This window comes from Pituophis catenifer, unplaced genomic scaffold (assembly GCF_029215685.1).
Source record: "Pituophis catenifer annectens isolate HBS135680 unplaced genomic scaffold, rPitCat1.0.hap2 SCAF_1, whole genome shotgun sequence".
Classification (NCBI taxonomy): Eukaryota; Metazoa; Chordata; class Lepidosauria; order Squamata; family Colubridae; genus Pituophis; species Pituophis catenifer.
Genome location: NW_027256881.1, coordinates 26,553,230 through 26,574,641, shown reverse-complemented (window position 1 = coordinate 26,574,641; position 21,412 = coordinate 26,553,230). Strand labels below are relative to the sequence as shown.

General features: G+C 37.1%; 1 protein-coding gene across 1 annotated transcript; it reads left to right on the top strand.

Moving 5' to 3' along the window:
• Positions 1–6,882: 6,882 nt before the first annotated feature.
• On the top strand, positions 6,883–13,567 carry SOX7 (SRY-box transcription factor 7). The gene is made up of 2 exons (XM_070932211.1): positions 6,883–7,120; positions 12,680–13,567. The coding sequence occupies exons 1-2, from the start codon at positions 6,883–6,885 to the stop codon at positions 13,564–13,566; spliced, it is 1,125 nt and encodes a 374-aa protein (XP_070788312.1). The 3' UTR covers position 13,567.
• Positions 13,568–21,412: the final 7,845 nt, after the last annotated feature.

Here is a 21,412-nt window from a genome sequence, read left to right as displayed (position 1 = left end):
CACGGTCCTTATTTGTTTACTTATTTCAAATTTAAAAGTGGCTACTTCATAAGCATACAACATTAAAAAAATACAGAAAAGGTAATACAAGAATTATGTATGTCAAGAAGAGGAAATATTCAAATTAATTTAAAAAACCCATCCCATAAAAGACTTGCCATCCACCTTAACCAAGAAGTGGGAGAAAAGCCCGGTTTTTAACAATCAGAGTGGGGACCTTATGGATATTTGTTGTGTTTGTCCCCTCTCATACCATCCCCACCTTTTGGAAGATTCATTGCAAAAAAGGATTTGGGGGGGAGAGGGGTGTTGGTTGGTTAGTAAATCCTTCAGGAAATCCTGAATCTGCTCATGATCTGCTCTATGTGTTGCACTTCTATGGACTTGCATGTCAATTACAAGCATCAATGGAGCTCCTAATCCTATGACAGAGAATTTTTGGGGAATGGAGAAGATGGAGAGGTTAATTCATGGTTTGCAATATCCATGTTCCTTATTTTCTTGACACACTTTAAAAGAACTTGGTATAGTTTTTTTATTTACATAATTTATATGGTTTCTCAGCTCAAACAATGTGACTTTGGGTGGTGTATAAAAGAAAATTAAATCAGCAATACATGACAAGCATTTATGAATTTTTCCTGAAGAAATAGTGGATCGTTGCCTATTAATGCTTTTTGATCTGAATTACTAACTAGTAATTACTAATTGAATTACTGGCTATTTTATTGCCTATAAATTTCTTTTTCCTTTATGGTATTCCAAAGGATAAAATAAAACTAGGGATAAAAGCCTTATTAAATGAAATGGCTGAGTACACACAAATGCAGACATACTATTTTTTATTGCACTTTTCCTGCTTCAGTTGGTCTCTTTTTTTGATCAACATAAAAAAATATAAAGTATAATAATATTAACAAAGAGAGATTCAATCCTAAATAGAAAATAAAGTACCAGGCCACCAAAATAAATTCAGTATAAATAAGAGGGTAATAAACTTGCTGCTTCTTTTGGAAAAGATTTAGTTCCAAGGTTATTTGGTATAGATTTCTTTTAAAAATGTAAATTTATTAGATATCTAGTCTTGTATAACAAAGGATCTTTCATGTTTCTTAGGGCAAAACAATTTTTACAACTATGGGGGGAGAACTTACATAGCAGCCAATAAAGTTGAAGCTCCCTGGTCCAAAAAGTTTGTCTTGGTTTGTTATTTTGCTTCTTTTAGATTCTCTCTGTTAGACTGCTGCATCAGCTATGATTTTGAGCAAAGGCCATATAGTAATAACAACCTAATATAAACTAAGAGCTATGCTTCCTAAAAGACTAGCAGATTCAGCCTTTCCCAACGAGGTAACCTAAAACTGTCTTGGACTACATTTTCTGCCTTTTTGTACTTTACTTATGTAGCCAGGTGCCAGAAGCTTTTTTATACTTCATTACAATCATTGCTATATCCAAACTAACATAGTTTATTTCTCTGAAAGGAGATTAATGTGACTGAGCAGAATTCTGTAGTTTAGTGAGTAAATCTTAATCTATTTAATAGGCAGCTAAATAAAATTTATAGAGTCATAAGAAATTCTCTTCATCTAATGTACCTCATGCTCTACTGGCACAATCTTTGAACAGAACTAGTTCCTGAGGCCATCCTGACAGAAGATTTAATTAGTGGAACAACTTGCCTTCCGAAGTGGATGCTCCAACACTGGAGGTTTTTAAGAAGAGATTGGACAACAGTTTAAAACGATATAGGGTTACTTGCTTGAGCAGGGAGGTTGAACTAGAAAACCTCTAAAGTCCCTTCCAACTCTGGTATTGTGTTATTAATTTGCTTAGCAGGTGGCAAAATCTGGCTAAACTTGATTCTTCTAGTGTTTCTTAAAGATACATGGATTTTAACTCCCAGAATTATCCAGCCAGCAGGAGGAATGAAGTCCACATATCTTCCGCACTGTTTCCAAGGTTGAGAAGGTCTGGATGGTTCTTGGATGAGACATTCCAAGTGCTATGAGGTAGACCAGGGAGGACCAACAACCACTTTTATAACATGCCAAGACAGACAGATGTATCTGTAATTCACTGGAACTCAAGCTGAAATCTTTTCTTTCCAATTGTTTATTTTAAAAAAATAAATAAATCATTGCACTTCATTTCTTGAACTTCATGGTTGAAACTATCTCTCTCCCTCCTGTGTGTCTATATAGTACACTCCTAGTAAAGAGTATAAAATGAGTATACAAAGAGCCTTGGTAGTACAGTGGACTAAAGCACTGTTATTAACATCTGCCGCTTGCAATTACTGCAAGTTCAAATCTCACCAGGCTCAAGGTTGACTCAGCCTTCCATCCTTTCAAAGGTAGGTAAAATGAGGACCCAGATTGTGGGGGCAATAAGATGACTTTGTATAAATATACAAAAGTATGAAGGCTATTGCTTAACGCATTGTAAGCCGCCCTGAGTCTCCGGAGAAGGGCGGCATATAAATTAAAGCAAAAAATAAATAAATAATCCTATGAACATTTTAACATTACTCTACAACTACCACCACCCCTGCAATGTAATGTCCGAGTAAGGAAATATAAGATCTGTAAACATTACAGCTTTTGTACTTATTGGTCACAGCAGAGTCATCAACAAGGAAGAAGGGGGAAGCACCTGGCCTTACATTTAAGTTCAGCGTAATTAAGCCTTTTAGGCTAAAAATCAGAGCTGGCCACTGGTCAAAGGAGTTTTAATTGATGGAAACAAACAGTAATTTTAGTACCAAGCTCTCATTCTTTAATGGTCTTCAAAGAAGTTGAGGGAGCTGTTTATGTGACTGAATCGTCCAAAAGTTACTTCTAATTAAAGGAAATAGTTGTTTTCTAGATTTGATTTTTCTTGGTTATAACAGAGTCTTGAAGTTGCCAAAATAAACGGTTAATGCCCTCCTCAATCTTAACATGCCCTATCAACCAGTTGGAGACTGCAGCCCTAACCATCATAAGCAGCCACACTGAATGGCAGACTTAAATATCCAGTTTGAGAGCAAATTTAAAAATCAAAGTCCAACACTGGACGTTTGTGGTTGGCAACCAACTTCCAGTGAAGAGCAGGACATGAATACAACAGCATTATCATGCCCTGTGCCTGTTTCTCTCCCAGAGAAATCTAAACTTAGAAGAGGGGAATGGAGGAGGAAGGTTGACTTCTGATTTGGAAGACAACATTAGTGAATCAAATACTGTACTTATCATAATCTATGACAGTTTGATCCTACAGGCTAAATGAAAGCAATAGGAAAAGCTTCTGGCAAGATAGTAGCAGTCAACTCAACAAAAGCCACCCTACATCCTTTGCCTGATTAAGGAGATCAGAATTAGAAAGGACTGGACAAATAATATGAGCTGCATATGCATAATATATTTAACCTGATTATAAAATTAATCCATTTTGGGGGTTTGCAAGAAGTACAGAATTATAAACTAACCAAACAAGCTGGGCTTGCATAATGTACCCCCAATTCTCTTGTTTGTTCCTCAGATAACTCCAATAAACTGCTTCTTTATAAAGTTTAGCGTAGAAATGTATTAATGATTTAAATTACATTAATTGCACAACATGGTCTTTGTAAAATCTCTTAAAATTAGAATAGAATAGAATAGAATTTTTTATTAGCCTAGTGTGATTGGACACACAAGGAATTTGTCTTGGTGCATATTCCCTCAGTGTACATAAAAGAAAAGATATGTTCATCAAGAATCATAAGGTACAACACTTAATGATAGTCATAGGGTAGAAATAAGCAATCAGGAAATAATATCAATATAAATTGTAAGGATACAAGCAACAAGTTACAGTCATACAGTCATATGTGGAAGGAGATGGGTGATGGGAACAATGAGAAGATTAATAGTAGTGCAGATTAGTAAATAGTTTGACAGTGTTGAGGGAATTATTTATTTAGCAGAGTGATGGCATTTAGAAAAAAACTGTTCTTGTGTGTAGTTGTTCTGATGTGCAGTGCTCTATAGTGTCGTTTTGAGGGTAAGAGTTGAAAAAGTTTATGTCCAGGATGTGAGGGGACTGTAAATAATTTCCCAGCCCTCTTTTTGACTTTTGCAGTATACAGGTCCTCAATGGAAGGCAGGTTGGTAGCAATTGTATTTTCTGCTGTTCTAATATTCTGTAAAAAAATATTTTTTAAAAAAATATTAAAAAAAATATAAAAAAATTTATTTTAAAAAAAATTATGTAAAGAAAAATATTTTCTGTAAATCTTTTATACTGCTTTGTCTAAATCTGCAGTAGGATAACAAAAAGATATGGTGTCCAAGAGTATAGTTTAAAGATTAATGGAATATGTTTTAAAATGCAACTTAGATTTGATTCCTAGTGGTTACCAGTATATTATTTGGCAGCAATACTGAAGTGGTTTCCTTTGCCTCCTCCTGGAATTTTTTTTTCAGCTTCCCAATCTAATCCACAGCCAGGGGATTGGTTGTCTCCCATCCGAGTACTACCCAAGTCTGCCTCTGCTTAGATTGGCCCAAATGATTTATATATTTATTTCTATTTATTTATAAAATTTCTACAACACCCATTTCAGCAAGTGACTCTGGGTGGTTTACAACGTCATGATAGTATTAATTCTGTGTGCCCAGAAGACACACAAGACAGGAACATTTGGCAATTTGATTTTAATATATCTCACTAATAGCAAAAGCCCACACCATTAATCAATGTGTTCATCTTGATTTAAATATAGTGTTGCAATAATTTGCTTCAATTTGGAAATAATATTATTCCTTTGATATGTAAAACATACCAAGTTTGATGTTTAAATTTGATGCTCAAACTGTATTTGGAAAAGAATCATGTCTCAGGGTCATTCCTTGCAATTCCTTGCCTTCAAAAGATTTCTATGGCACTATAGCCAGCCACATACACTGAGCTACATAGATCAATGATTTGAGGTGAGCAAGTTATTTAGCTTCGTGTATTCCTAAGGATAGCCTTGTAGATGGATACATTTATATCAATGTGACCAAACTTATTCTATTCACAGGAATATACACTCCAAAGAAATAAGAGGAAGGAAGAGAGAAACTGTATTTCCCACCTCCTATTTCTATTTTGTTTTCATAAACCCATAAATTCAACATTTCTCAACATGCGTAACTAGATCAGGTTAAAACTACCTAAGGTTTTCTCCACACTGTATGGTACATTTGGTTAGTTTGCCTTACCTTAGTTTTATTTTTTGCGCCTTGCATGTTACATAAATCCAACTCTTTAATTTAAGGGATGGCTACCAGCTTTGAGCTGCAGAAATCTGGACAACAGGATGACAGCAAAGAAAGTTTTTGAACGCTAATCCAGCCCTGTTTTATTTGTCAATGTATTGTGTGAACCCAGAAAATGGATTAAGTTAGCAGTCTAGGTGAGTATGTTATATGTACAGTCATAGATGCAAATTCACACATACAAAAACCCATCTGTAATAAGAATGAATGAGCTAGGTAGGAGAAAGTATTGGAAAGTTCCTGTATATATGCCTTTCTCAGGTTTGGAAGCTGAGACACGTTGCTGTATCAGAGAAAATTGGTAACTCTGGCTCAGGTGGAAATAGAGGAAACACAAGGATTTTCCAGTATTATTATTATTATTATTATTATTATTATTATTATTATTATTATTATTATTATTTCCTATATTTTCTTCTGCCCATCTTTCTTAGTGATGATATCACCATTATCAACCTCTTGAAACAAGAGCATGTGTTGTTCTTTCTAATGAAGGGATGCCATAGATGGTGAGCATCTGGGAATCGGTAAAAGCCTCCTGGGACTCACGTTTATTAAAAGAGAGGCCAAAGTGTCCCTTAGCTCTTCATATCTGGAGGGCTTGCCAAGTTGCAAGATGGGGAGTGGGAAGGAAGGCAAGTACGCGGGGACAGTGTCGACCGGTGTCTATCACGGATCATAAGAAGAGCCTTGCCTTTTAAGAATAGAATAGAATAGAATTCTTTATTGGCCAAGTGTGATAGAATAGAATAGAATAGAATAGAATAGAATAGAATAGAATAGAATAGAATAGAATAGAATAGAATAGAATAGAATAGAATAGAATTCTTTATTGGCCAAGTGTGATTGAACATACAAGGAATTTGTCTTTGGTGCATATGCTCTCAATGTACACAAAAAGAGAAGATACATTAGTCAAGAATCATAAGGTACAATACTTAATGATAGTTATGGGGTACAAATAAGCAATCAGGAAACAATCAAAATCGATATAAATTGTAAGGATACAAGCAACAAAGTTACAGTCATACAGTCATAAGTGGGAGGAGATGAGTGATAGGAACGATGAGAAGACTAATAGTAATAGTAATAGTAGCCTTAGTGAATAGTTTGACAGCGTTGAGGGAATTATTTGTTTAGCAGAGTGATGGCGTTCGGGGGGTGGGGGGGAACTGTTCTTGTGTCTAGTTGTCTATAGCGTCGTTTTGAGGGTAGAGACGGCCAGCACTCGGCGCTTGCTCAGAGGCACTGTTGTTTTGTGTGTGTGTTTTCTTACACCTATACCCTTCCCTCGAAGGGAAGGCGGCGGGCCGCCCGCTTGCTCTGCCCGCGCCTCTCTTTCGCCTTCCCGCGACCTCGCGTCTCACCCTCCGGCAAGAGGCGAGGGAGGGACGGAGGGCGCGCTCAAGGCGGGGCCGGCCACCTCCCAGACGGCACCGGAGGAAGCTCATAGAAGCTCATAAATAGAGCGAGGCCGCGGGAAAGGCGCTTGCTGGGGCGGCGGGGTGAGGCTGCGGGGGCCTCAGGGCGCGCGGTTGCGCGGTCGCGCGTAGAGGGGGTGGGGGGCGCCGGCTGGAGTCCCGCGTGCCTCGACGGCATGGCTTCGCTGCTGGGCTCCTTCGCGTGGGCGGAGACCCTGGACTCCTCGGCTCTGGAGTTGTCCGACGGGGGCAGCGGGACCTCCGCCTCCGCGGTGCCCCGGACGGAGAAGGGAAACCCCGAAAGCCGCATCCGACGCCCCATGAACGCTTTCATGGTGTGGGCCAAAGACGAGAGGAAGCGCCTGGCCGTCCAGAACCCGGACCTGCACAACGCCGAGCTGAGCAAGATGCTGGGTGAGCTGAGAGCCCGCCCGAGTGAGCGGAGCGAGCGGGACTCGGGCGCCTTTTGCGCCCCTCCGGCTTTCCGAAGTCGCTCGCTGTGCCGTGCACCGCATGACCCCCGGCCGCGATGTTTCGGTTGAGGGTTGGCCTGTGGGAAAACAAAATCACGGGTAGAACCAACCTTTCCGCATCCCCCGTGAGTTTGGGGAGCGGTGCGGCGCCTACTACAATTCTTCTCCTTGAAGTTACTGGGTGAAATCTGCTGCATTTCGCTCTCCCGTTGGACTAAATGTGGGAAGAGATTTATTTAAGAGGGAAGAAATTGGATCTAGGATATTTAAACTTAAGAGCCCCATTAGCTGAAATTCTCTGACATTAATTATTTGTAGCTGAAAAAATTCTGAAGCAGCGGCTCTTTAAAAGGGGGCCTTTGAAAACTTAGTTTTTCTGTTCATTTCTTCTTGAGGATGTGTTTAGCATCTAAATTTAAAAGGTGCTAACTTTTCTAAAATGTCATTGTTCGTATTATTGCTGACATTGGTATGAAGTATTTGAATTGCCATCGAACTCACTGGGCAAAATTAATTTGCTTTATGGAAAGCAAATCAGTGTTGCAATTACATCTGATGCGCAAATTTAAAAAAAAAATTCTCAGTGTGTTCAAAATCACTTGGGATGAATTTTGAAAAGTTATCTAACATGGTAATAAACAAAGTAAAGATAGTATGAGTTTTACAGGCAAACACAGGGAAATTTATTTTTCCTATTTTAGAAAAAAAGATATGCTACATTGCAATCATTTTTATCCAGGAGTTTTAAAATATAATTTGATTATATGTGGGTTTTATTTTTTTTTAAAAAAAATCTTAATCTTGATTTTTTTTTTGATGGTTTATTTGCCACACTAAGAACACTACTAATCTAGAAAAAAATTAATAAAACAAATAATGTGAATCTTTCAACTATATTCTTTTGAATCTTTGTGGAGTGCATCTCCAAGTATTTGTTCAAGAATTAGGCAGCACTTTAAAATATTTTTTTTAACCTTTCAAGCAGCATTTTCTGTAAAAAGACATCAAAATTGAAAGTGCAAAAATATTTTGATAAAAAAAAGGATAAAATTATTTTTCAAAACCAACACAAAGTTATCAAATATAACTTTCTAACCACAAAGCAATTCAGTAACATCCTGGAACTGATTTAAATTTAGGGAGCAGGGATTTTTATCATTATGTTGTACTCCTATTTCAGTTTTAACACCTAGCTATAATGCATTCTAAACTACAACCTCATGCCCATTTACCAAGAAATAAATCTCACTAAATTCAGTAGGTCATCTTTCTGATCAGGCTTTTATAGGACTGTATCACAATGGTGAAATCCACTAGGATGCTAAATAGGAATAAACTTCCTTGAATTTACCAAGATGTTCTCTGCAGTAGGGATTGTAGCAATAGAGAGCTGTATCTCCTGGCATTTCTAAAAGCTGCTTGGCTCATTCAAACACTTTTCATCCTTTTAAATGGAGATTTTACAGCAATTTCCAAATTTCACTATCTTAGGTTTATGCTACCTGAGTTTAACCATCTTCCCTTGGAAAAAAACCCTGATTGATACTAACAGGATTTCTTTTCCAGTTAGTATGTATAGGTTTGCACAATGTGATGTGATGGTATGAATGCTTGAGGGACTTCTAAATTTTTAAACATTTTTTTATTGCAAAACATTCTAAAGATTATTTCTCAGTGTTAAGTGAGATACATTTCCTCCCCAGTGTAAGGAAGGTTAATTTTATCACATATCTATCTTTGTATATGTCATTTTTCTCTCTACGTGAAAAAGTCTTTCCTCTGGAGAGATAGGCGTTAGTTGCATAGTTTTGCCTTTTTTGTTGTTGACATATTTTTTTCAGGGCAATAACCTAGAGATGTAAACAGCACAGCATTGCAAAAGTGGTCGCACTAGACATCTGCAAAAAGGATCACTCTGTTGTTGTAGGTTTCGGTGCTATTCCAGAAGCCGCCCAGAGTCCCCTTATGGTGAGAAGGACGGCAAATAGATTTAATAAATAACAAATAAATTCCTAATATTTCCCAAAGTAAAATTTGTGTTTTATTCCTCACAACTGCTGAATATCATAAATGTTCATATAGCAGTGTGACCCCAGTACTTTTCTTTGTAATCATTGACTATTCCATTTGTATTAAAGTACAGTACAGCGTTACAAAGCTTTAATTCAATATGTGGTATTTTATAATTAATACCATTGAATTGCATATCCACATAGTGACCTATTTCTTACTGGAGTTCTTGAACTTTGCTGCGGGTCCCATCCTCCTAAAAAAAATGGTCATGGATTAAAAATTCGTGTTCCACATATGATGACGTTCAGGTTATTCCTTTTGTAGAATATAGCAAAGTCTACCTCTAAAGGAAATAACTTCAATAATGTCATAAAATGCTGAGGTTTTTTTCCAGCTAAAATAAATAAGTTATAGCCAGAGATACTGCACTGAGGATAAATGATACATACCAGTCTTATCTGCATAAATTACCTAATTTGCATCCTTGAGCAGCAGATTCAAGATGAGTTAACTATGTTAATATATAACAGTGAAGAAAAGATAACGTTTTTAGGTTTGTTTGTTTTTTAACTTTTTTCCTGATGCTTTTTTTGTCTCCCCGGGACAGGAGTAATTGTGAATTGTTGCTTTTGTTACATGAGTGGCTAAGACTTATTATATTTTGAATTGGTCAACAAAATGTGAAACTTAATTTTGCATGAGTGCTCTCCAAACTGGTATTTGAAATATAATTTCATGAGATGTTGAAAATCTCACATGTAAATTTAGTTTAATTTTTCTAAGTTCAAATTGTATACTGCCTCTTATCTTGAAGGAAGCATTTAAGAATATAGATGGACTTAAGCAACAAATACTATCATTCAGTGTTAAGAGAGGGAAAAGCCTCTTTGTGGTTTTACATGCCACAAGTACATTAACGGTACAATCTTGTACATTCCCACTCAGAAACAAACCTTGTTTTATTTAGCTGGGCATTTCCCCAAATGAATGTTAATGAAACTTCAGTCTAACATATTAGAAACAAAAAAGCTGTTGGTTTCCAAAGCAGAGATGTACGTTTTTTCCCTTGCAAATTAAATTGGCTTTTATTGGCAAATTAACATACATTCTGTTGGTGTTCCATGTTGACTTGTGGGAAGAGGGAACAATTCAGATTCAAGATTGACAACCCCTTTACATTTTTGTTATCGCTAAATATTTATGTTACTATTTTAACCTTCAATTTTACAAAAGCATCATAGGGAAGCCTTGGAAATGAAACTTCTGATTAATTTTTGATAATGTATACACTTTCCCACCACAGCTTTTTTGATACAACTTTTATATAATACTAAAAAAATTTCATTTTAAAGTTTTGTTGCATATATTTAGCTCATAATTCCTTTGCTTTGAAGGACTTTGCCTAACACGCTAAACATACTTGGTTGCTAGGAATATTTAAATGTGAACTACATTTTCAAAGTTAAATTTTTTTGTAAACAAAAACATACGAAAAATTCCCAAATTTATATTGGGATTTGGTGGTACTTTTTAACTCACTGGAAACAAAAATTTCCTCATATTTCATGAAGATTATTACATGCTAGTAGGACTCCAGTGTTTATTTTCAATATTTTACTTTTCATACAATTATTCCATCCTCAAATAAAGATAAAGAATTATATTAACTTGCTACTTCTCTCATAAAAGATTTCAAATGTTGTCCAAAAATTGTATTGTCTTACTTTATATTTTAAAGTTTACAAGAAATATCCCATCCTCTTTTCCTCAAGCTTCAGGCCCTTCAGATATGTGGGGACTCCCCATAATTCTTAACTAAGGCAGTGGAGGCGGGATAATTCTTTGTGTTGAAGTTCACACATCAGGGAAGTTGTCTAGATTTGGGGAAACTGGCCCAATACAGCCAACTGACAGGCAGCTTCTGTGCATAGAAGATTAAAAAGACATCCAGTTTGTTGTTGACTAAAAAAAATTCTTTAGCCTTAAATTTGGTGACGGCCAGTAGTTTAGATGGCTTTTTAAAAAAGGGATAGATAGTTATGGTGGGATAGGCATTTTCAGGGCTGTTGCTGTTAATAGTCAAATAGAAGATCCATGTTTAGAAACAAGATACATGCATATTCTGCGTGGTGAGGGTATCCTGCACAGTGCCCTTTTATTTTGTGTTCTGGTTTCCCTGAAACATTAGATTAGCCAATGCGGAACATAAGTCTTGAGACTTTTTTGAAGTCCAGTAGGGTTTTCATATGCTTTCAGAATCCCATGAACTGGTATTTTTGTTACTATTTATGCCACAAATTTCATAAGCAGGATGTACAATCTTTGCTTAATTTCTGCAACATTCCAGTGAAATAGGATTGCTGTCTTGTAACCACAAGAAATAAAACTGTCCATGGCTGATACTTCATTCTTTAAATAGGAAGTGACAATCTGTAGCCTGCTGGATCCCATACAGCCCTTTCTGATCGTAACTTCAGAAAACAATGTTTTCCCCACACAAGCTAGAAAACAGAGTAAAACTATCATACCTAAAGTAAGTTTTTCATGGCTGTAAAATTATTTGGGGTTATCTTTTTTAAGTGAGTAGATTTGCTTACTCTTGTGGTTCACAAATAACTTACCTATGCTATAGTGTTTAAAAATATGAATTAGATACAAAAATCAACCAGGACAGTAAAAACTGAGCAGAATAACTAAAAATGAATAAATCCAACAAGTAAGGTTTGTAAAATTTAAAAGTCTAGGATTTAAAGGACAAGCTAGTGCCAGACAGGGTAATTATGTCTGGTGCTAAATGTGTTGTCTTGAACATTTCTAATTTAAGAGCTGCTCATTTATTTTGGTAAGGACCAAAGGATCTCTGGCATTGATTTTATTCTTTGGGCAATCTTACGTGAAATTAACCTGGAGTCTTGGATCAAGGAAGACCATTACTTTTACCACCTGATTTTGTTTAGGGGGAAAATCACTGGCTCACCAAGAAACATTGGAACAGTGTCTCACTTGTTCCAATACTTTCCACGTGTTTTGCAAGATAAATGGCAAATGCAAAGTGGTGTACACCACTTTTTCTGTCTCAAGGGGTGAAGAAGGTGAGCCTGTATGAAAACACATGAGGAAATAAGAGCAAGGCTCAATTTGGTATGATGCGGTGGAGAGTTCTTTTATGTAAGGGTCCATTTCCTGTATTTTTTATTTACTTAAATTTATTAGCCACCCAACTCCAAAAGAGCCTACATTAATTTTACACAGGGAACAATTCTCCCACCATTCCCTGGAAGTCAAAATATTAGCATTTGCTATATGTATGGCGTTTTGCAGAACAACAAAAGATGTTGGTTTTGTGATTGAATACATGTTCCTATGTCTGAAATGAAGAGGTGTAGTGGACAGCAGCAAATATATGTCAGTTTAATTCACCAATGGATGGGTTGGGGCTTAATTCATCCTTCCCAATATAAAAGGAAACTTCTCTTTTTCCTTACAGGCAAGTCTTGGAAGTCTTTAACCCCGTCCCAGAAAAGACCTTATGTTGAAGAGGCGGAAAGGCTGAGAGTTCAACACATGCAAGACTACCCCAACTACAAATACCGTCCCAGAAGAAAGAAGCAGGTCAAGAGGATCTGCAAGCGGGTGGAGCCAGGCTTCCTGCTGGGTAGCCTCTCCAGGGACCAAGACCACATGCCTGATAAGAGGGTGTGCAGCCGAGCAGTGGGTGAGAAAGATGAATACTCAACCGCCTCAGTAATGCCAAACCTCAGGAGATACCAGGAGGTCCAGAGCAGTAACACAGGTACTCCGATGGACAGATATCCATATGGGCTGCCTACTCCTCCTGAGATGTCACCCTTGGATGTGATAGATCCTGAGCAGAGTTTCTTCTCCTCCCCTTGTCCTGAAGACCCTCGCCGTCCCCATATGTCTGGAGACACCTACTCTCTAGAATATGCCACCAGCCCTCTCCAGTGCAACCACTCTCTGGGTCACATGCCAGTCTCTCAATCAACCTCCACGATGCACTCTGCTTCCTCCAGTTGCCCAGCACCTCCCACAGGAAATTATTACTCCCCAGCTTTTCCTCCTAATCTCCAAGTCCCCAGCCTCCACAACCATCTTGGCCAGCTCTCACCTCCCCCGGAGCATCAGAACTTTGATAGCCTGGATCAATTGAGCCAAGCCGACCTTCTAGAGGAGATGGACCGCAATGAGTTTGATCAGTATCTCAGTGTCCCTGGACATCCAGAGCCTAGTGGGCTCACCATCAATGGACATGTCCAGGTCTCTCAGACAGCAAGCAGCTCATCAGAAACCAGCCTAATTTCTGTCCTTGCAGATGCAACAGCTACATATTACAATAATTACAGCATTTCTTAGATCAGAGAATGAGATTTGTCCAATGGACCAGTTTGCTGGACAGAGGGTTTCCTTTTATCCGGGTTTCCCACTCTGAACTGAAATAACTTTGGGGTTCACTTTCTAGATAATTACTCCATTATTGAGCATCTGTCTTCAGAAGTGTCTTTGTATCCCAATTAAAAGGATACATCTTCAGTGATGCATCAAGGCACCTTAGTATATTGACTTAGATTAAAGAATCCTTGTTCTTTCATCAAACTGAGGGGCCCAGACAGAGCTGGTATAGCATAATAATACTTACAAAACTGGTCTACCTACAGAGGAATGACATCAGGAAATATACATGACCACTTATGAAGTTTTTCAACCAAAGATGCCGTTGAATGCATTCCCTAGAGAAACCATTGCTAAGCAGACTCAGATGTTTAGCTGTGTGTGTGTGTGTGTACACATTCAGTTTGTTATGCAGGATGTCTTCTGAAGTGTTTTGCTCTTTGCACAATTCCCATTTGTTTCCATGGGCTGGCCTAGGAGATTTTTCCCTGCCAAAGCTGAAACAGAATATGTAACAATGTCAAAAGTGCTATCATAGAAGCATCATTATCCTTGTGGATTGGGCCACTTAATATCTCCTCTTCCTGTTGTCTCTAGCCAAAGAAATTTGTATCTTAAAATCAGTAAAATATGCCCTAACAAGGGTAGTCAAATGAATATATAGCTCTTTAAAAGAGTCCCTCTCCTATCAACTCCTACAACTTCAAAATTCTACAAGGGCCTCATGCTGCAAACCACCTAGGTCCTATCGTCTCTTGCAGTTTGGCACATGTTGACCAACTGAGAATTGGCTCTAGCAGTAGGGCAAATGGGGCAAAACAAGGTGGGATGTCATCATAATCAGTGGTAAATGGGGCTATATAATCTCATCACAAAATACTGGTCAGAGGAACTGCATGTAGCTTTGAACAACACTTTGCTAATTCTCATTGTAGTGTCTTAAAACACCCTGTATTTACAGTATTGCAATTTTTAGGAAGGGTCTAGCAGCCACAATGTATGTTAGTTTTCTGTCCTTTGAAAAGAAAAAAGCGGCCACAATTTGGCTGTTGCCCTTTGCTTCTTTCAGGGTCTTCTCTTTTCTCCTTGCCTGTGGAAGTGGTGTTGTATGTTGGGAACAACCAAGAGAGAAGCATCAGGTGCAAATATGAGCATTTGAGAATGCATTTCAAGTGTCAAAATAAGTGAAGTTCACCTCAATAAAATTTTAATTTTAGTGAGAAGCGTACAAATCATTTCAAGATCAGAACTGAACATTTCAGGGTGAGGATGGTTCACTTGTTTTATATACCTTTAATTCTAATCTAAATGGATCAGGGGAATTTGGAGTGAGGAAAAATAGGAGTCAGGCATCTTCCATAACAAGCTGCTTTCCAGATAAGTTAGCTGACAGCCATCATCACCCAAGCTAGTTACATATAAGGGCTAATAGCACATTTGCTATTGTGCTTTGGACTCCCTATGATCTAAACTGTCAACAAAGAATGTCAAAGAGATAGGTAACCTAGATTAGGATAATTATTAGAAACGCCTTTCTTAATGCCCCTGCTTACATCTACTTCATCCCCTCCCAGAAGCTGCTTTTGAGTTTAATAGTCAATGTAGAGTATTCTTTTCTGGGAGTTTTTTTTTGTATGTGTGTGTGTACTTCTTATAAACCTATGAACAATCTATAATTTAGGAAAAACTGATTCCCTTCTCATCCCCTAATGGTTATTTTATAAATGGTGAGAGATATACACTGTGGAAGGTATTATTGATCCCAAGATTTATTTTTGGCTTCAGAGAAGTATAACAGCCTGTACAGTATTTCTAAAAATGCAGTTATTTTAAGTAACCTATCTTGATGACATGGTATCTTTAAATGCATGTGGGAAAACACTATCCCTTAACACTACTTTTCTATGTGATGGCTTCCAAGGTACTTGACTTCTGGGAGATGTTGCCTTATGAATGTATATTTGATATACATCCTTTGCCAAAGGCAGTAACATATCTGCTTCCTTTTATATTTAAACATACTTAGAATTCCCTTTTAAACCTGCTAAATTCTTCCGTGTCAAAATTAATGTACAAGTCTTTTTCCATTAAAAAAAGGGTTCTTATTAAAGCAGCCCATCCTCATCCAAAGTATTTCTAAGACAAATTAAAATCAATTTCAGCCCTCGCATTCTGTTTTTCATTTAATCCAAATAATATGTTTTTGAACTGTGAGGCGCCCAGAGTCATTTTTGCTGAGATATGAGGCTATTTTATTTATGAAATAAATAAATAATCCAAAATGCCTTGCTTCTGCATGATATACCCAGTGAAGAGTGCAAAGTGAAGCTTCGATAAGATCATAAACACAGTTGGGTTTCTTTAGTGACAGTAGTTGCTTAACAATCAAATTGCTGCTCCCTGTTTTGATAACTAAATGAAAACTACCTATATTCAATTGAAGATTTTCCTTTAATTTAGGATTATTGTTTTAAATCTTATAACTCCTTGATGTACTTGAAAAACATTTTCCCGTGTGCTCAGATATCTGCTTCCTCCATTTTTTTGCCCTTTTGGCCAGTATTGATTAAATTGTTACATGACAAATAGTTGTCTGATCTGCTGTGCTAGGCTCTGGTCCTGCTTGGCAAACTGCAGACTAGTGCCCGTTGTTGCACATTCTGGATTTGTCAAAAAACAACAACAACAAAAAAAATATCAGGTTTCTTGCTCTTCTCTGGAGCTCAGTTCTCTAGCAGGAAACCCAGACTCATTAGCAAGAAGTTCATTCGAGTGATGGCTGTTTCAGCCAATTCCTGCTTGTAAAGTGAGCCTGCATATACCTTATATTCCTCATAGTGTGCTTTAAGATGTCTATATCAGGGATTCAGTGAAAATTCAAATGGATCATTCATTTACGTCTCGTAAGAGAAACTCCATATAAAGTGTATAGATTTTGTATAGTAAATCCATATATTTTGCCATTTTGGAAAATGGATTGTACTTAGTGATCCAGTAACTGTTTCCATTGTTGCAATCTCATTGACCTTAATAGGATTATGCTAAAATGTAAATGTCTATCTATTAAAACTTGGGCAGATGACTTGTCAATGATTACGCTATCTAACGTGCCAAATTGGAATGAATGCTGTACTACTGAAATAAAATGTACCTACCATCAGTTTGGTAGGTAAATAATTATGACAGAAAGATTTTGGTGATTAATCTCAAAGACTGTCTATAGTTATTCAGTGTGAAAGGGAAAGATTGTAGATTGTTCATAGGCTTTTTTACAAGGAGCCAACCTGAGGACATTCTTAAACTCCAATTAAGTCTTGAAGCACCAGAATTGTTATATGAACTTAATATAGAATAGAATAGAATAGAATAGAATAGAATAGAATAGAATAGAATAGAATAGAATAGAATAGAATAGAATAGAATAGAATAGAATAGAATAGAATAGAAAATAGAATAATAACAGAGTTGGAAGGGACCTTGGATGTCTTCTAACCCCCTGCTTAGGCAGGAAACCCTACACCACTTCAGACAAATGGTTATCCAACATCTTCTTAAAAACTTCCAGTGATGGAGCATTCACAACTTCTGGAGGCAAGTTGTTCCACTGATTAATTGTTCTAATTGTCAGGAAATTTCTCCTTAGTTCTAAGTTGCTTCTCTCCTTGATTAGTTTCCACCCATTGCTTCTTGTCCTACCCTCAGGTGCTTTGGAGAATAGCTTGACTCCCTCTTCTTTGTGGCAGCCCCTGAGATATTGGAACACTGCTATTATGTCACCCTTAGTCCTTCTTTTCATCAAACTAGACATACCCAGTTCCTGCAATTCATTTAACACCAAGGCCTCTCCCATCTTCTCATTTTTTAAAAACTTTGTTCTCCCACTTCTATCAGCCAACTTCATCTTCACAACTGGCAAAGGATCTGGGGAGAGTTTTGTTGAAAAGGGTTTTGTATTAGTAATGCTCCATTTTCATCAAATCATTCTTGAGGGAAAAAAATATACCTTTGCGTTTAAAAGTAAAAATTATCCTCTTTTCTGTGTCTTATTTTGCCTGGAATGGCACTGTATACATGTATGTTTTAGAGATTATCCCCTTCCTCACCATGCATTTTTATTGGTAGAACTTCCTTACATTGATGGAAATCGACTGCTTCTGTGTTAATCAGTTATTTAACAGTTTAATGGTAATGTAGTGATTAATTAGCTAGTTTATATCATTCTGCTTTTCTAATTTTGTTCCTCAAATGTGTGGTTTAATCTACAAATAATGTTTTTATATATATTAAAGAATAAATGAATTAAACATGAGTTGTTAAGATAATTATTTTGTGTGTTACTCTGTGCTCTTGATAATTTCAACTAATATATTTAAATAATTCTATGTAAAGGTAGTTAATCTGTTTATATACAGTACATGGAGGCAGTAGTATAAGGGAGGAACTCCATCTATGATAATTTCTTTAGTATTTTCATCCAGATTTCAATATCTTTTATTAAAACTAATTTCTTTGATAACATAATCAAAGTTTCATAATCTGCAATGTAACAATGCAATGTAAACTTTACAAAGGATAACTCCAATGAATCTGGTGCCAGGTACAAGATATACAACACCTAGAATTTCAGTGTGAAATTCAGTGTGAAAGCATGATGCATAGAATAGGGCAAGATTTTGTTCATAAATGTATAATCAGTGTTGGAAAACAGCTGCTGGGGGTTGGAGATTTATTTGATCATACTCTTTAAGTGGTCCTAAATAGACCTGACTGAATTGTTCCTCAACCCTCAATTCATTTAAGTGAATTCTTGTGATTCCTCATTTTTGTTTATTTGAGCTCCTTATAGATTCATATTGGAAGATGTACTGGAAAGCTCTGTATATTTCCCACATAATATATTTAATGAGTTCCCTAGATATTGGGGATGCTTTCCCCTGAATCCAGCATTTCAATTTTAAGACTAGTGGCAGCTCTGCATTTAAAGAATTCATGCTTCGGAGAATTCAAGGTCTCAAAATTCTCACCTAAATACTAGAAAAAAAGAGTTGCATCTATCAGCCTTATAAGAAGGCCCAGACTAAAAAAACCAGGCCATATAGGTCTAAAGCTATTTATTAGAAAAGCTATAGTAAGAGAATCTTGCAAATCTAAATGCGTTTCCCTCCTCTGTCACTTTACCTTCATGTGGATTAGGAATTGTCTCGCGTTTTCTTTAAGTTTATTTCTTGCAGTGGGATCAAGCTTTGCTTGTCTGATCATTGCCATGACAACAGATCTTCCTGCTGTATTTCAAGGCCATTTTCTGTCCCCTCTACGGCATCTTGCCAGAATTCTAGAACTCTAATCTTGAAGAAAACTTTCTTTTTGGAATGATGGAATTTGAGGATATCGCCAGAGCACGCCTTAGTACCTCGTTTGCAGCCTTTGAAGCATGCTGAGGTTGTGCTACTAAACGGAGGCATCTGCAGGGAGAAAGTTAAAAAAGTCAAGAAGGCCATGGGTGTGTGATTGAAGTTGCATCTCTTTTTATCATATACATGCAATGGCCATAATAAAGAGGTGGACCCTTATATCGACTTTTAATAACTCCCAGTCCCATAGATGGTACAAAATTGTACTACTGATTTTAGCAGTATGGTTTTCAGGTAAAAGAAAGGACACATAAGAATGGAAGGGCCTTGGTGAGATGAAATTCTTCCAATATTTTCCCTTTAAAGTTCTCCCTCTGCAAGTTCCTTAAAGATATTGGACAGGTTTGGTCTCCTTCCTTCCATTGAGGCACCTGCATCCTTAAAAGATCTCCCATAGCCTCCCTTCTGGTCAGAAGAATGAATTGAAGCTCCTATACTGAAAAGTATTTCTCTGCTGTATTATTATAGCCTTCCTGACAGGTAACTACACTAAGTTTCTTCTTTTTTTTTAAAGTACAAATTCCAAGGAGTAGGCATGCTAACATTTTGTGGACAATCTTGAGCAATGAGAATGAGTTTTCTTCTTGCACAATAGAAAGACACTTGACATGGCCATATAAAACAGAAAACATGGAGCTCCCAACCCCACATTTTGCAATTCCCAAATAATGGGCTACAGCTGATATCCTTGGTATCAGTTCTGTCCATGTGACATCTCATGAAATCCATGGGTAAGTAAAATGGGAAAGCTAATGCAGCTTGGATTTGTATGGTATTTTAATACAATAGGATGAACAAGAACGGGGCTTTTCAAACTGTTCCATAGAACCCTAGAGTCTGAAAGAACTTGAACAGAGCTTTAGGATCTGTTGATGGCCTCTTATCTAAGTAATAACCAGTTTTTCACTTTGCATAGCTTTTTTGAGATCACCCAGTAAATAAATACTCTAAAAGTATTTGTTAACTTTAATAAAAATTATAAAGCTGATTAAACTTAGGAAATGAATAAAAACAACCCTCCTGAAAAATGTAATGAAAAATGAAAATGTTTTCAGTATCACATTTAAAAAACAAAATGAGAAAATGGATCCTGTCCAGTGATAAGTGACCAGCCTGGTGAAGAGAACTGGAAATTAATCTGGGGAGACATTACAGCAATTACAAAATACATGCAGCACAGTCATTCAACACAAAAGACAGGTTTTTGATCATTCTGGGGGTTAACACTAGCATAAGTGATTGAAAACAGCAAAGAATCCATCTTTGGTGAAACATTAATAAAATGTTACTGATGTGTGACAATGACTTACAAGCCACTTGTAAGTCAAAACTAATGATGGGAGAATTCATTACCAATTTCCCATATTTGGTTGGTTCTTAGGTTTAAGAATCTTCTAGACTAGTGTTTCTCAACCTTGGCAACTTTAAGGTGTGTGGACTTCAACTTTTGAGTTGAGTTGCCAAAGTTGCCAAAGTTGAGGAACACTGATCTAGATGTAGTGGATGAGCTAGATAGTATTGTGACTATTCCAATACCAAGCTTGAGAAATGTGAAAACAGTCTAGAGACAGCACAATAAAAAAGGCCAAATTTGCAGACCAATCCAGAACCCTGACTATTTTTCTACTTAACGTGATATTGCTGTTTATGGTGAAAGGAGGTCTCTGGGTGTGCATGCATGCACCTTTCACATTCACAATCAGAAAAGAGAAAGAAAAGTTCTTTGGCACATTTTATAAACATGACTTGTGATATCATGAAGCAAGCAGGGCAGCAGGGTGACAAATACTATTTCAGTAAACAACATCTGAAAATACCCTTTTTTCATATATGCACACTTACATACATCAGGCATAGCATACATCATCACCTCACCCTTTCTGAATAGCCATTGGAATCATGCCAATGTGTGCTGTGTTTGTGACCCAGGACAATTTTCCATGAATCTGAAGAAACAGGAGCTGCGTGTTTCTCCCACTCCTTGATCACCAACTTCAAGATTTAAAGAGTTAGAAATTTGTCAACAGAGAAATAAAACACAGTGGATATTCTCTTATATTTTTACAGCTTTGAAGGATTTGACAAAAAGTTTTGTTCACATAAAGACTTTAGATTTTAGCTTCAAATGAGCTAAATCCTTGCAAAGTTTGTTAATGAGTTGTACTGTCTTGAAAAATTCAAGAGAGAGAGAGAGGGAGGGAGGGAAGGAGAGGTTGATTGATCAGTGGTCTTTGCTTTCCAGTATAACTATCAACAGACTGGCCTTTGGTCAGATTTTCCAGTAAAGGAACATAGACAGTATTTGTCTTCTGACAGCCTCCTGGGTGTTGAGGAAGAGAGAGAAAGAAAGTAAAAGAGCCTTGATAGTACAGTGGTCTACACACCCTGTTATTAACACA

Coding starts and splice junctions, on each gene's coding strand:
- SOX7 (XM_070932211.1), top strand. CDS start 6,883: ATGGCTTCGCTGCTGGGCTCCTTCGCGTGGGCGGAGACCCTGGACTCC. Junction 7,121..12,679: donor CGAGCTGAGCAAGATGCTGG/GTGAGCTGAGAG, acceptor TTTTCCTTACAG/GCAAGTCTTGGAAGTCTTTA.